The 15214-nt window shown below is 43.7% G+C and overlaps 1 protein-coding gene across 4 annotated transcripts in view; it reads right to left on the reverse strand.

The window, feature by feature from the left end:
- Positions 1-9249: 9249 nt before the first annotated feature.
- MFSD11 (major facilitator superfamily domain containing 11) overlaps positions 9250-15214 on the reverse strand; it is a 37667-nt gene continuing 31702 nt past the window's right edge. For all 4 annotated transcript variants that reach the window (XM_023556863.2, XM_003417236.4, XM_023556864.2 and 1 more), the window contains 3 exons: positions 14859-15033; positions 13844-13979; positions 9250-12488 (listed from right to left, as the gene is read on the reverse strand). In XM_023556863.2, the coding sequence (XP_023412631.1) occupies positions 12324-12488; positions 13844-13979; positions 14859-15033 (476 nt within the window). In that variant the 3' untranslated portion in view covers positions 9250-12323. The remainder of the gene's footprint in view (positions 12489-13843; positions 13980-14858; positions 15034-15214) is intronic.

Consider the following 15214-nt stretch of genomic DNA (forward strand, 5'->3'; position numbering starts at 1 on the left):
CTAAGCTAACCTTCCATTCCTGGGATAAATCCCATTCGGTCATTGCCTTAGTTTTCTAGTGTTACTATAACAGAAATACCACAGCTGGATATCTTTAACAAACAGAAATCTATTCTCTCACAATGTAGGAGGCTAGAAGTCTGAATTCAGGGCACCAGCTCCAGAAGGCTTTCTCTGTCGGCTCTGGGGGAAGGTCCTTGTCATGAATCTTTCCCTGGCCTAGGAGCTTCTCAGTGCAAAGACCCCAGGTCCAAAGGATGTGCTTTGCTCCTGGCTCTTCTTGCTTGGTGGTCATGAGGTCCCTCTCCTCTCTGCTTGCTTCTCTCTTTTATATCTCAAAGGAGATTGACTCAAGATACAACCTAATCCTGTAGATTGTGTCCTGCCTCATTAACATAACTGCGTCTAATCCTGCCTCATTAACATCATAGAGGTTAGGATTTACAACACCTAGGATAATTACATCAGATCACAAAATGGAGGTCAAACACACAATATTGGGAATCATGGCCTAGCCAAGCTGAGACATATTTTTGAGGGACACAATTCAATCCATGACAGTCACGGTATACCCAAACCAAACCAAACCAAACCAGGGTGTCATCGATTCTAACTCACGGCAACCCATGTGTGTCAGAGTAAAACTTTGCTCCATGGAGTTTGCGAAGCCGTGACCTTTCAGAAGCGGATCACCAGGCCTATTTTCTGAGCCGCTTCTAGTGGCTGTGAAACATCAGTCTTTTAGTTGGTAGTTGAGTGCTTAATGGCTTATGCCCTTACACCAGCCAGGGACTCCTCATCGTTTAGAATCCTTTTTATACATTGCTGGATTCAGTTTGCTAATATTTTGGCCCCTTGGCTGGTGAGGGATGTTTCAGGGCCACACTGGCCTAATGGAATGGGTTACGAAGTATTTTCTGAAGGAATCTGTGAAGGATAGGTAATATTTCTTCTTTAAATGTTTGATAAAATTCACCAGTGAAGCCATGTGAGACTAGGGTATTCTTTGTGAGAAGATTTTTTAATTACTAATTCAGTATCTTTACTTGTTATAGGTCTATTTAGAATTCCTATTTCTTCTTGAGTCAGTTTTGGAAACTTACGTCTTTCTAGGAATTGGTCCATTTCACCCAAGTTGTCTAACTGTCCTTTTCATTTTGAGGCTTTCATTAGTATCGGAACAATAACTTATTGATTCTTGTTGTTGTTGTTAGTTGCCATCAAGTTGATTCCAACTCATGGTGACCCCATGTGTTATGGAGCAGAACTGCTCCATAGGGTAGTTTTTATTTGTTCTTTTTTTTTTTTTTGGCTGTAATCTTAATAGAAGCAGGTGGCCAGGCCTTTTCTTCCGCAGTACCATTGGGTAGGTTTGAACTGCCAACCTTTAAACTAGCAGTCAAGTGCAAACTGTGCCACTCAAAGACCTTTATTTATCCTTGCTCACTCCTCAATTTAAAGCCACAACTCTCATTGGTCTTTGCAGATTTTACCAAGCCCATTGCCCTATCATACTTCTTGGGTGGGTACGGTGTCTTCAAAAGTACAAATACAGGAGATTCTGAGTCTACATTCTGCCCTGAAACACAGAAACACACCTCAGGCGACGGCACAGCAGTCCATCAGTTCTGCAGCAACAAGAGAATTATATAGAAGGCTGGGGGCATCCCTCATCGTTCTGCAGTGAGAAAACCAACAGCGACTCCCTACCGAGAAACCTTTTCAAACAGGTTACTCAGTGTGCAATTTTCCTTCTTCAGAAAGGTTAATGGCAGCAACAATCCATTGCAAGCTGGCTATTACCCACAGATGAATGGCCCATCCAATTCAGAGTGGCCGCAGCACAAAGAATGCTGTTTAATTGGGGATCATTTCACGAGTGACCATTACAAAGGCAATGCCTTCCTCTCTGTGTCAGAGTGAGTCATTTCTTACTGGACACTTGAGCCAGCTTTTTGACTTGTTGCCTCCTTTAAGGATGCCGCTTTAGTACTCTGGCGGAGAATCCCTTTAGCCAGATACTCTGTGACAAGAGAAAACAGCAAAACGTCAGGGTAAGGAAGTAACGGGAACAGCAGGAGGAAGGCAAGAGAAGTAACAGGGAATGTGAGACAATGCATCTAGTCAGATGCTGAGAAAACAGATGAGTTTTGTTTCCCAACAGAAGATTCCAGTGATGCTTTAAGCTTTGGGTAGGGGTCGGGGATGGGGAGAAGGTGGGAGAAGGTTTAGGACACAGATGTGTGGTTATTGGCTATCAGTGGGAAGGAGGAAGACGTTTATATTCCATCAGAGTGTCCTGGAGCCCTGGTGGCGCAGTGGTTAAGAGTGGTGGCTGCAAACCAAGAGGTGAGCAGTTTGAATCCACCAGCTACTCCTTGGAAACCCTATAGGGCAGTTCTACTCTGTCCTATAGGGTTCTTTTGAGTTGGAATCAACTTGATGGCAGTGGGCTTGGGTTTTTTTTTGTTTTGTTTTGTTTAATGGTATCCTAAGTTTGAAAATCTTCTGAGGTTCCTCCCATGTCTACACCTTATTATTCCAGGGCTGCCCAACTCATTGCTGTCGAGTCAGCACCAACTCGTGGTGACCCTGTGTGTGTCAGAGTAGAACTGTGCTCCATAGGGCTTTCAATCGTTCAGTTTTCAGAAGTAGATTGCCAGGCCTTTCTCCCACGATGCCTCTGAATGGACTCAAATCTCCAACCTTCTGTTAGCAGTGAGTGCCACCCAGGGACTCTAGGGCTGCCAGTCTGGATCTATTAAGTTCTCGTATTTTCAAAATCATAGCAGAGCAATAACTAATCAACAGTCAGCTATTTCCCAAGACCACCTTGGAGGTCAGTCCTAGGTAGAGGCAATGTAGAGGATAAGTACAAATCTACAGTCCTTTCCCCAGGAGTTAATCTAGTTGTGAAAACAAGGAAAAGCACGGGGAAAAGGAAGCAAGACAGGACAAGACAGGGTAGGGCCCACAGGAGCTTCACTAACGTCAAGGAGCTGCTGTGTTCAGGGCAGGCTTCATTAGGGAGAAGGGCCTTGTGCCCTGAAAGATCATTTAATTAGATGGAAGGGGGAAAGATAAGTCATTCCAAAAACAAATACAATATGAGTAAAGGCAGAGGGGCTGGAGTCAGTAGAAAGTATCCATTAGGCAAAAACAAAATCATCTAGAGAAAAGGGTATGTTTTAGAGGCAAATGGAGTGGAGATAAGGAGCTCTGGTGGCGCAGTGGAAAAGCATTCATCTGCTAACTGAAAGGTCGGCAGTTCGAATCCACCAACCACTCTGCTGGAGAAGGATGTGGCAGTCTGCTTCCATAAAGACTTAAATAAAGCCTTGGAAACTCTATGGGGGCAGTTCTACTCTGTCCTATAGGGTCACTATGAGTCGTAATCAACTCGACAGCCATGGGTTTGGAGCGGAGGTGGTTTTGGAGTGTTGAGGTAAAGTGGGGTCAGCTCTTAGAAGTCACAGAAAGCCAGGCTGGTACGGAATTAGGAACTACCAACATTTTCTGAACAGATAAATTTAATGAAAATTACAACATCCCTCATCTTTTCCCTATTGCCACTACTAAATAAATAGGTAAGAGTACATTTTCATCAGATAGTCCAGATTAAAAAAAAAAAAAAAATTCTGCCTGTGTTAGTTTCCTGTTGCTGCTGTAACAAATTTTGGGAAACTTAAAATAACACAAATTTATTATCTTGCAGCTCTGGAGGCCAGAGTCCGACATGGGTCTCACAAACTAAAATCAAGGTGTCATCAAGGCTGTGCTCCTTCTGGAGGCTCCAGGGAAGACTCTGTTTTCTTGTCTTTTCCAGCTTCTAGAGGCTGCCCGCATTCCTTGACTTTTGGGCCCCTCCTCCAACGGTGGGTTGAGTCCTTCTCACACCACATCACTCTGACCCTAACTCTCTTGTGATTGCATTGGGCCAAAGAGGACCCTTTTGACGACATTGGGCCCATCAGAAAATCCAGGATAATCTGCCCACCTCAAGGTCAGCTAATTAGCAACTTCAATTCCATTTGTAACCTTATTTCTCCCTTGCGATGTAAAGTAACATACTTACAGGTTCCAGTGATTAGGACATGGAGATCTTTGAGGGGCCATTAATCTGATTACCACATTCCCTTGGAAAACAAGTTGACTTCACACTGTCTTAGCCATGGCAATCCTGGTACCCTGCTGTGACAGCCACCTGTGGCACACAGCTGGAGCAGAGCTGTTGGTTGTACAGGCTCTGAAACAGACCGTCTGGGGTTGACTCCATCACTTAGCAGCTCTGCCATCTTGGGTATGTTACTTGACCTGTGCCTCAGTTCCCTCATCTCTAAGAATGGTATAATTTTATAGGGTGAGACAATGGTGGTTCAGTGGTAGAATTCTCATCTCTTATGTGGGAGATGCGGGTTCGATTCCCTGCCAATGCCCTTTGTGGGCAGCCACCACCTGTCTGTCAGTGGAGGCTTGCATGTTGCTAATGCTGAACAGGGCTCAGAGGAGCTTCCAGACTAAGACGGACTAGGAAGAAAGGCCTGTGGATCACAAGAGTCCCGTCCACAACTGATTATGGGCATGGCGCAGGACCTGGCAGCATTTCATTCCGTTGTGCATGGGGTCGCCATGAGTCAGGGGCCGGCTTGACTGTAGCTAACAGCAAATACAACCTTATAGGGTGGTTACTTGTGAACTGCTCAGAACAGTACCTGACATATAATATGCACTCAGTATATAGTGTAAGGAGCCCTGGTGGCACAATGGTTAAGTGCTCAGCTGCTAGCCCAAACACTGGTAGTTCAAACCCACCGGAGGCTCCATGGGAAAAAGACCTGGTGATTTGCTCCTATGAAGATTGCAGCCTAGGAAACCTGGGGCAGTTCTGCTCCGTCACATGGGGTCACTGTGAGTCCGAATCAACTAGCCAGCACAGTATGTACTAGTGAGGTCTATCAACAAAGGAAAGCAGGTTTGGAAAGTCAGCCTTGGAGGGTGGGCCGCCCTGCGTAAGCCTGCTGTGGCTCACGTAGCCTGTTAAGTAATGGGAATAGACATTAATCATGCCCTGTTTGGGGCTATTTTCCTTTCGCTGGTTTCGATGATGACGCTGATCCAGAAACGAGTGAAATAAAAGAGCTGATCTCTGGAAAGAGAACAAACTGTTTCTCAAACAATGCACCTCCGTCCTACAAATACTGGAACTTTGCCAAAATGGTTCCAAAGTCAAAGGGTTTGCTGGTGCCAAGGCATTGGCCTCCCATCGAATGCAAGCTCTGGACGCAAAATAAATCACTTCCTGGGAGCTGTGCACAAACAGTGTGGCTTTCGGAGCCTCCACCTGCAGGAGGAGAGCCAGGGAGGTGCCCTGCGCCCAGCCCCCAAAGACAGCACTGCTGCTTTGACAGACCGCTTCACCGATGTGCCAGCTGGAGACGTTCCCTGAGGTCCTCTTGTGTGTGGATGCTTGTCACCACAAGAAAGAAGTCGAGAAAAACATCTGTATTTCCCTCAATGAGTCATCAAGAGATGTTACTTTCAGTTCATGTGACAATTATCCCTAAAGCTCCTTTTAAAATGTAAAATAAAAAGAACTAAGCCAATCAAAAAAAAAAAAAAAACGTCAAACAGGCTTAGAATGTAAACAAAACAGATGGAAGAACTGGGGCTAGCTGATGACATCTTAGGGCAGAAAGAAAAAATGTGAATTGAAGTTAAAATTAAATGGCTGCGTGTGCCCACCCGCTTTGAGTTAGATTTCTCTAAAACTTCAATCAGCTGTTCTTAAATGACCTAAATTACCGCAGAACAACTCCTGATCAAAATACAAACCTTCCGGATTTAGTAGCAGCCCGGGAAAACCAAGTCATAACCAGGTTCACCAGGAAAGTGCTCATGGCACATTTGGACAATTTTGCATAAAAAGTTGAAAATTATGTCAAGTTTGAAAGCCATGAGGGAACATCATAATTTCTTAGCCTACCATAGATTAATAAAAATATACTTCCTAGTATTAACATTCCGTATATTACGGATCCACAAAAAGAAATCACACAAAATGCTGAGTCCACAGTTTTCTCCCAATTTAAAGATGTTTCCGTATTTCGTAAGAAATTTCAGTTGTAGTTTTCCAACTTTTTACTTGCTGATAATCAAACCAAAAGAACCCAACCAACTAAACAAACTAAAATATGTACTTACATTTTAATTCAACATTAACTTTTCAAACCTAATTATCTCTTAAGAATCAATGCCCACGTTCAACATTCATAACCATCTCACTGCTGACTGTACAACAAGAAATCGCAGCTAGTTACATTTATCCCCACCGTGTGGTGGAATTTGGTTCCATTTATCACCAATAACCACCTTCTTGGTGGACCCAAAGTAACAAAACTGGACGTCAAGACCATATTGCAAAGAATATTCTCTTTTAATTATGTAATAAATCTCCCAATTTGAGAAAGTATGGGAGGATACATATTTGCTATTGAAATGACTTAATTTGAGGTAAAACTTGTTCCAAGAACAGCCATGACGGTTTCCAGATCACTTAAATCCTGGCTTTACCAGTCTTTGATATTTGTACAGGAGCGTGCCTAGAAACAGGGGCTTTGGAGATGCGATTGTCCTTGAGAACATGCCCAAGATTCCCTGATACAAAGTCCTCATGCGAAACCTTAGTTAGAATGGCGGGAGGCACCAGATTCGTGATTCTCATCTTTTTTTTTTTAAATTGTGCTTTGAGTGAAAGTTTACAATTCAAGTCAGTGTCTCATACAAAAACTTATACACACATTGTTCTTTGACCCTAGTTGCTCTCCCTACAGTGTGACAACACTCTCCTCTGCTCCACCCTGTACTTCCTGTGTCCATCCAACCAGCTCCTGTCCCCTTCCGCCTTCTCATCTCCCCTCCAGACAGGAGCTGCCCACATAGTCTCATGTGTCTGCTTGAGCTAAGAAGCACCTTCCTCACCAGTATCATTTTATGTCTTATAGTCCAATCTAATCTTTGAAGAGTTGGCTTGGGGAATACTTTTAGTTTGGGGCTAACAGAGAGTCTGGGGGCCATGACCCCTGGGGTCCCTCCAGTCTCAGAACATTAAGGCTGATCTTTTTACTAGAATTTGAAGTTCTGCATCCCATTTTTATCCTGCTCCATCAGGGACTCTCCGTTGTGTTCCCTGTCAGGGCAGTCATTGGTAGTAGCCGGGCACCATTTAGTTCTTCTGGTCTCAGACTGATGGAGCCTCTGGTTCATGTGGCCCTTTCCAGATTCTCATCTATTAAAGTCACCTGTGATATACGGCTCCCCAAAGCAAGGCAGATCAATTGCCAGGATTGTGGACTAAAGGAAATGCCTGAACAAGTCCCTGACAACAATAAACCCAGGGCTAGCCCATAACAGATGAATAGATAAACTGTGGTACATACATACAATGGAGTATTATGCAATGATAAAGAACAATGAATCTGTGAAGCATCTCATAACATCAATGGATCTGGAGAACATTATGCTTAGTGAGGTAAGTCAATCACAAAAGGACAAATATTGTATGAGACCACTACTATAAAAATTCATGAAAAGGTTTACATACAAAAAGAAACAATCTGACAGGGATCACAATAGAGGGCCCTGGACAGAGCTGGAGAAAAATGTAGAACAAAATTCTAACTCAAAAAGAAAGACCAGTCTTGCTGGCTTAACAGAGACTGGGGAAACCCTGAAGAGTATGGCCCCCATAAACCCTTTTGGCTCAGTAATGAGGTCACTTCTGAGGTTCACTCTTCAACCAAAGATTGAACAGGCCCATGGAACAAAACAAGACTTTAAAGGGGCGCACCAGCCCTGGGGCAGAAACTGGAAGGTAGGAGGAAAGTGGAAAGCTGGTAATAGGGAACACAGGGTTGAGAAGGAAGAGTGTTGACATGTCATGGGGTGGCTAACCAACATCATACAACAATGTTGGTACCAACTGTTTGATGAGAAATGAGTTTATTCTGTAAACCTTCACTTAAAGTTCAGTAAAAGGAAAAACAAAACCCCAGGTCTAGTTCATTTCATTGCTAGGATGCTGAACAGGTTTCAGCAGAGCTTCCAGACTAGGACTAGGAAGAAGGGCCTGGCAATCTACTTCCAAAAATCAGCCAATGAAAATCCTATGGCACATGATGGTCTGATCACGGGATGGCACAGGACCAGGCAGCATTTCACTCCGCTGTGCATGGGTTGCCATGAGTCAGGGGCCAAGTCCATGGTCATTAACAACAACAGTTCAAGGCTTTTCCCCCTCTCAGATTTTTTCTATTACTGCTTGATACAGAAAAAATATTTTACCCTTGTTTATAAGACCACTACTTCACACTTTTGCAGCGTGCTGAAAGGGGTTCACAGAGCAGGCCTGGGCTGACATCCTGGCCTCAGAGTGGTCGCGACAGACAGCAGATATGAGCAGCTCACTGTGCCCACATGATACAAATAATGCGGTTTATGCCGAACTTCTGCTTACCTTCAGGAGCCTGGAATTCTGGTACATGCGAGGCAGGGGGTACCTAGATGACCAGCATCTGTTAAAACACCTGCAGACCCGGTCTGTAACGGGGTCCCCTGGGCAGAAATCTCCCACAGGTGTGGCTGCATTTTCGCTGCCGGGGGCAGGCTGCGCTGTGTGTGGGAGGGTGGGAGCGGAAGGAAGCTTCCCACGGACACCACCTGCTTTCTCCTCACGGTCCTGCTGTGTGTCCTCACCACACCACTAGGATGAATCTCAGCCATGCTGAGTCCTGTGAGCCCTTCTAGCCAATCTCCCAACTCGGGTGATCTTGAGGACTCCCAACACAGGCCCTTATTCAGCTCCCCAAAAACAATTAGCCGGCAACTTACTTGTATTCTGAGAACTGAACTCCCAGGGGATTTATTGTCTGTGAGTCTACAAATGACAAGCCAACAAAAATCCCAGAGGAAAGAAATCCTCTGTGTGAAGCCAAAGCCCAGGTTTAAAGGTCTTCAAGCTCCGGGTCCGGGGAACCCTGGGGATAGGGAACTCTTCATACTCAGAGAGAAACAGCTGTGATTCAATCAAGCTTGCTCTAGGTCTAAGCCAAATTTTAATATATACAATATGGAACTTGCCATAACAGAGTATCCCATCCATACTTACTACACACACACCCACACGAGACCAAGCTAATACGGCTTTTACTAATCTACAGGTGTGAAGATACAATTTTTTGACAAAGACAAACATAAAAATTCAACTCTTTATTTCACAGTCGCATCTCGTTTCTCACTAATTCTAAGAATTTAAAAGATGAGCTTTAGAAGGACTTCAAAGAATGGTATCCAGTCAACCAAAGAGCCCACCAAGAGCAATATTATTTATACACTTAAGAAGTGAGTAGAAACATAACAGAACCCAAAATACAAAAAATGGGAGTACAGGACTTGTAGTGAACGATATAGCACACAGCAAGTGGCGTGCAGCTGGGGAGTCATGTTCTGGACTGACCCAATAAAGCACCTTACTCCATAGTTCATTTCCCTTTTGACAATGACCACTGGGAACCCCACCAGTGGTGAGGAGATGCTGGGGCTTCCTTAGATTAAAATATAAAGTGTCATCAACACAGAGTATGGAAATTCTTCCTGCCAGGTCAGTGTGCAGATCCACGAAGAGCAAACAGGACAAGAGCCTGGGATAACGAGCAGCTCGGAGTGTAGGACACAGTTTAAGCTTTGGTATGGTGGGCAGTACTGTAAGCTGGCCCCCAGTGCTCACAGTCTCCTGGTATTCACACCCTTGTGTAGTCCCTCCCCTTGAGTGTCGGCCAGACCTACTGACTTGCTTCTAATGAACAAAATGTCACTTCCAAGATTCAGCTATAGAAGGCTTCACTCTGAATTATATATTTAAAAAATTGCTCAAGCAAATTAATATCTCCACTTATTTTTTTTAACTAATTTATTGGTTTCTGAAAGAATATAATCTCCAAGTACAATTGTTTAAAAAAAAAAAAAGACTCTCTCTGGCTTTTCTCACTTGCATTCTCTAATGAAAAGGGCTGCCTATGGAGGGGTCCACGTGGCAAGGAGCTGAGGGTGCCTTCGGCCAATAGCTCACAACAAACTTAGGCTCTTAGTCCAACAGCTCGAGGAACTGAATCCTGCTGTCGCCAGTGACTGAACTTGGAAGTAGATTCTCCCTTTGGAGCCTGGAGATGACTGCAGCCCCAGCTGACACCCTCATTACAGCTCGTGAGAGACCCTGAGCCCAAGGACCCCATTAAGCTGTGCTCAGATTCCTGATCCATGGAAAGTGTGACTTACTAAGTGTGTGCTGTCGTAGGCTACTAAGTCTTGGGGTAATCTGCTGTAATACATCAGGGTAAGTAGTAAGGTGCTTAGGGAGGTGACAGATAACTTGTAGTAATTCTGAAACAGCACTTACAGAGCATTTACACAGGGTGAACTCATAAGCCAACTGACTTCATCTGGACTACAGGAAAGAAAACCAAAGCTTTACAAGCTAGAACGAGACAGTACACTGTTCTGTACAGATGACACCTCTCCAAGAACTCTTGCAGGACTTTCTGACTCCCTGCACTTGCCATCAAAAGCTGAAAATCAAGCTTTACAACATTTCTTCAGATGTGTAAGCCTGCTATAAAATTTCTAGCAGGCTTTAAAAAAATAATATAGAACATTATTCGTCCTCCTGGCTGAACTGACTTTTCCATAAAGCTCTTGATTTGTACAGTTAAGTATCACGTTTAAAACTGAGTGCTTCCATTTATATGAAATGTCCAGGATAAGCAAATCCATAGAGACAGTAAACCTGTCGTTGCCAGGCTGGAAGGGAGAATGGGGAGTGACTGCTAACAGGTACGGGGTTTCTTTTGATGGTGATGAAACATTCTGGAATTAGGTAGCGGTGATGGCTGTAAAACCTTGTGACAACCCTAAAAACCATGCAACTGTACGCTTACGAGTGGTGAATTTTACGGTATGTGAATAGATGCCAATAAAAAAAAATTTTAAGTGAGTGCTTATGAAAGAAGGTTAACATTTACATTTAGGCATCTCCCCAAATATTTACACCCCGTTCCTCGACATCTGCACGGAGTGGCGTCTGCCCTAAGAGGTGAGTGATGCAGGTGGCCACCACAGCTCCAACCTCACCCAGGGCAGAAATCTGCATCTTTCAGGAAAATGACTAGAAAATGCTCTCCTCCAGTGAATGTGTTTGGATTTCTAAAACGTATTTTTGTTCACTTATAGATACGCGATTCACGTTTTTAAGACGTGAAACAATTTTACAGCAATTTGTAATACAGGTGGTCCCTGACTTACAACATATTTGAGTTACGAGGACCTGCACTTAAGATAGTTCATTTTTATTTTCTGGTACATCGCTATGAGTCGGAATCGACTCGACAGCACTAGGTGGGGGTGGCGTACACCTTACCGTTAGTAATACGTACTACATACAATGTGGAAGCACGTAATTTGCTGATGTTATCATCCTCATGCCAACTCTCAGAGACAAATACAGGTTGGATTTATAAAGATACTGATAATAAAAGGCAGTAATAATGAAAACTTAAAAAAAAAAATGAGGTATTTTGCTTAAGTCAGAACTGGCTCGAAGGAGCCATTGGAACAGAACCCTGTCGTAAATTGGGGACTACCTGCACTTAATTGTAGTTCCCTGCTGAGAGCTACAAGGTAAAAATACTTACTGGATGAAAACATTTAAAGAGGAAAACTGTGCAAATCTTTTCGAAGTTAAGATTTCCACTTCAGCATCTTGATACTTATTTCAATGTCCTTTGCAGACACTTATGTGGGTGGCATACACTCCCTGTTACTACAGAGTAACACATAACCCGTACTCTGCACCCAGCTAGAATCTTTCTATGACACATGGTCCTAGTAACACATACCCTGTACCGTGCACATGGCTAGAATTTTTCTATGACATATATGTCATTTAAAATACTATTAAATTGAGACAAGATCTGTCAACGAGAACAGGAGGGAGAAGAAAACGCTGACATTCTATAACATGATTGAAAGGAACTAGAGACAGATGAAATGAAAAACAGCGTCTCTGAACAACTACAATTGGTAGGCCAGGTTTCCCTTATCCCACTTGCTTTAAATATCTACTATCTGTAAACTTGAATACCGACTCTGGCTGATGCAAAAGTTTAAATTCTTTGATTTCCATCCTGAACGTCATCCGACGTGGAGGGGGAATGAGTGGTGGCCTCTCCCAGTGCACCTGCTCGGAAGAAGCATGCCTCTCACTGCCACCCGGGTCAAATACTTCGGTAGTCGGAGCCCCGGGCTACAATGGCAGCAGCTTCCCATTCCACAGCGAAGAATGAGATCGTTCCAAAGAACCCAAACATCACCATGACCAGGAGTTGCCAGTGAAGGAGAAGGTAGTTGCTGTAGAAAAACGCCACGGCTGCACAAATGGACTAGGAGCAAACAAAGTAAACCAGTCACAAAAGGCAAACAGGTCACTGAGCAAAGCGGCTCCACAGTTGAGTCGGGAGCACCACCATCATCTGACCCAACGGTTATCTCATCCTGGCGGTAGAGCTCTCTTCTCTCTGCCTCTAGATATAACTTTGCTAATTCGCAAATGTGCGCCGTAAACCTCCAATGACAGCTGGTAACAGTCAAATAAGCTGCAATCTTTGCTATTCAAAATAGCGCTTTGTGAAGAACTGGAGTTAAGGCAGGCCCCGGGTTATAAATGTCTGGCTTACGTACAACGCGTGGCTCCGAATCAATCCCCTCAAAGCCTGTTAGATTAAAAATTCAAGGTACGGATAACAGTTCTAATAACAAACTGGCGCTACTTTGTGATATACATCAAAGCATCATTATTCCTGTATTATTATGTTAAAGATGTTTTAGTGTATCGGGGAGTGTTTCTTTAACGTTTTTTATGCATGGAAAGGTACACTATATACTAAGACAAACATCTGATGTAACTGACATTAGATACAAACCATGCCTAACCATTCCGACTTAAGTACAAATTCAACTTAAAGACAAACTTAGGAACGGAACTCCTTTGTCATCTGGGGACTGCCTGTACTCTGGTTTTTTACACAGCGTACACAGTGGGAAATGCACTCTTCTATTACAAATGAGTGGAATTCGGGTGTCTAAGGCAGGAGATTTCTAACTTAAGCTGTACAGACATGAATGTAAAATCTCTTATCCAAGTGCGGGGGGGGAGGAATCACACTACTCATTGATTCCTAACTCTAATCGCAAAGCCTTTTAAAGGATGTCCCTTTCAGTTGAAAAAAAAAAAAAAAAACTCACAGTACAGAGCCCCTGGGTGGTACAGTTAATGTGCTTGGCTTTTAACCAAAAAGTTGGAGGTTTGAGTTCATCCAGAGGTAGATCAGAAGAAAGGCCTGGCAATATACTTCTGAAAAATCAGCCAGTGGGAAAAAATCCTATGGGGTACAATTCTACCCTGACACACACGGGGTCACCATGAGTCGAAATCCACTCAACAGACACTGGTTTAAACACTGATGGCATAGTGGTTAAGAGCTACGGCTGCTAACCAAAAGGTCAGCAGTTCAAATTCACCAGGCACTCCCTGGGAACTGTATGGGGCAGTTCTACTCTGTCCTGTAGGGTCGCTATGAGTCGGAATCGACTCGACAGCAACGGGTTTGGTTTTTGGTTATAAATCATAGATCACATACAAATATCTGGGTCAAAAAACCCCACAAAGAAAACAAAGCTAAAACACTAACAAGAAAGACTCGCCTTTAAACACAATCTGAAAAAGAAAAGAGGTTACCTGGACAAACTTGAAGACTGCGAAAGCCGGTGCACTGTCTTCAGAATAGAGAAAACCTAAAATGCTCAGGAGCTGCGTATTGAAGCAGCTGTCTCCAAGACCCAACAGAAAACTGCAGAGGATGGCAACTTCCTTGCTGGATAAAACACAGACGAACATAGTATGAGTAATACCAATATTTGCCAGAGTTCATTCAAATGTTACAGAAAAAAAAAAGGTACCCACCCATAAAGCAGTTTACCTTCAAGCTCTAAACACTACGAAACAAGAATAAATACTGGTGTGTATGAAGAAAGAATTTATATTCAAACTCACTCGCCTTCCCATTCTAGAAAACTGATCTGTTAACTATTTGAGAAACGAATGCTGTTTTTTGGGCTGGGCTCCCCCTGGATTTGTGGTTCTAGACGTGAATGTCTGCATCTGTAACGAACGTCAGCGCTGAGTACATTGAAAGGGTATCAGAAAAGCCTCTAGAAACAACTCTGAGATGACTCAAGGCCTGCCCAGCTGGTACATTTTCCCTTGTTCCTCTTTGTTCTTCCTCCAGGCCCCTAACTTCTGGATATTTCACCACTCAAAGGGCAGAGCTATGAGATTCAAATCAGATACTTAAGTGCTGCTTCACAGATTAAAAAAAAAACAACAACATTTAGTAGGCGGAAAAGGTTAACGTTACAAAAATAACTTGAGATTCTCTACGGATTCCTACTTAAACTAATCCTAATTCCACTAACGGAAGCCCTGGTGGCGTAGTGGTTAAGCGCTATGGCTGCTAGCCAAAAGGTCGGCAGTTTGAATCCACCAGGTGCTCCTTGGAAACCGTATGGGGCAGTTCTACTCTGTCCTACAGGGTCGCTATGAGTTGGAATCGATTCAACGGCAATGGTCACTTGATAGATGACCTTGTAAAAATAACAGACCTTCCAAGGAGGACCGACGGCTGCGTTTTAAATCTTGCCATCCATGGCCTCCCACCCTTCCTTAAATTACTAGAGAAGTGGCCACACTGTACCTGGAATTGATGTAAGCACTGCTATCAGTTCCTTCAACAGGAGCAATGGGGGCGTCGGCAGGCATGTTGAGAAATATTAAGTAAAAAGCTACAAAATGCACCAGGATGCCCAACAGCACAACCGGGTTCCTACCAAAGCGATTGTTCTTGCTCAGCAGGCCAAAGAGGCTGCCACCTGCAAAGTCAAGACGGCGGACATGTTACCAACCAGGAGTCCTGGGTTATAACCAAGAAGTCAAGGAATAAACGTTCTCAGATGTTCAGTATCTTTAAGAGATCCGATACCTCCACACTTGCAGACAACGATCGCAATGGCCAAACACCAACTATTATGACAAAAACAAGGTAACCAAATT

This window comes from Loxodonta africana, chromosome 18 (genome assembly GCF_030014295.1).
Source record: "Loxodonta africana isolate mLoxAfr1 chromosome 18, mLoxAfr1.hap2, whole genome shotgun sequence".
NCBI classification, from domain to species: domain Eukaryota; kingdom Metazoa; phylum Chordata; class Mammalia; order Proboscidea; family Elephantidae; genus Loxodonta; species Loxodonta africana.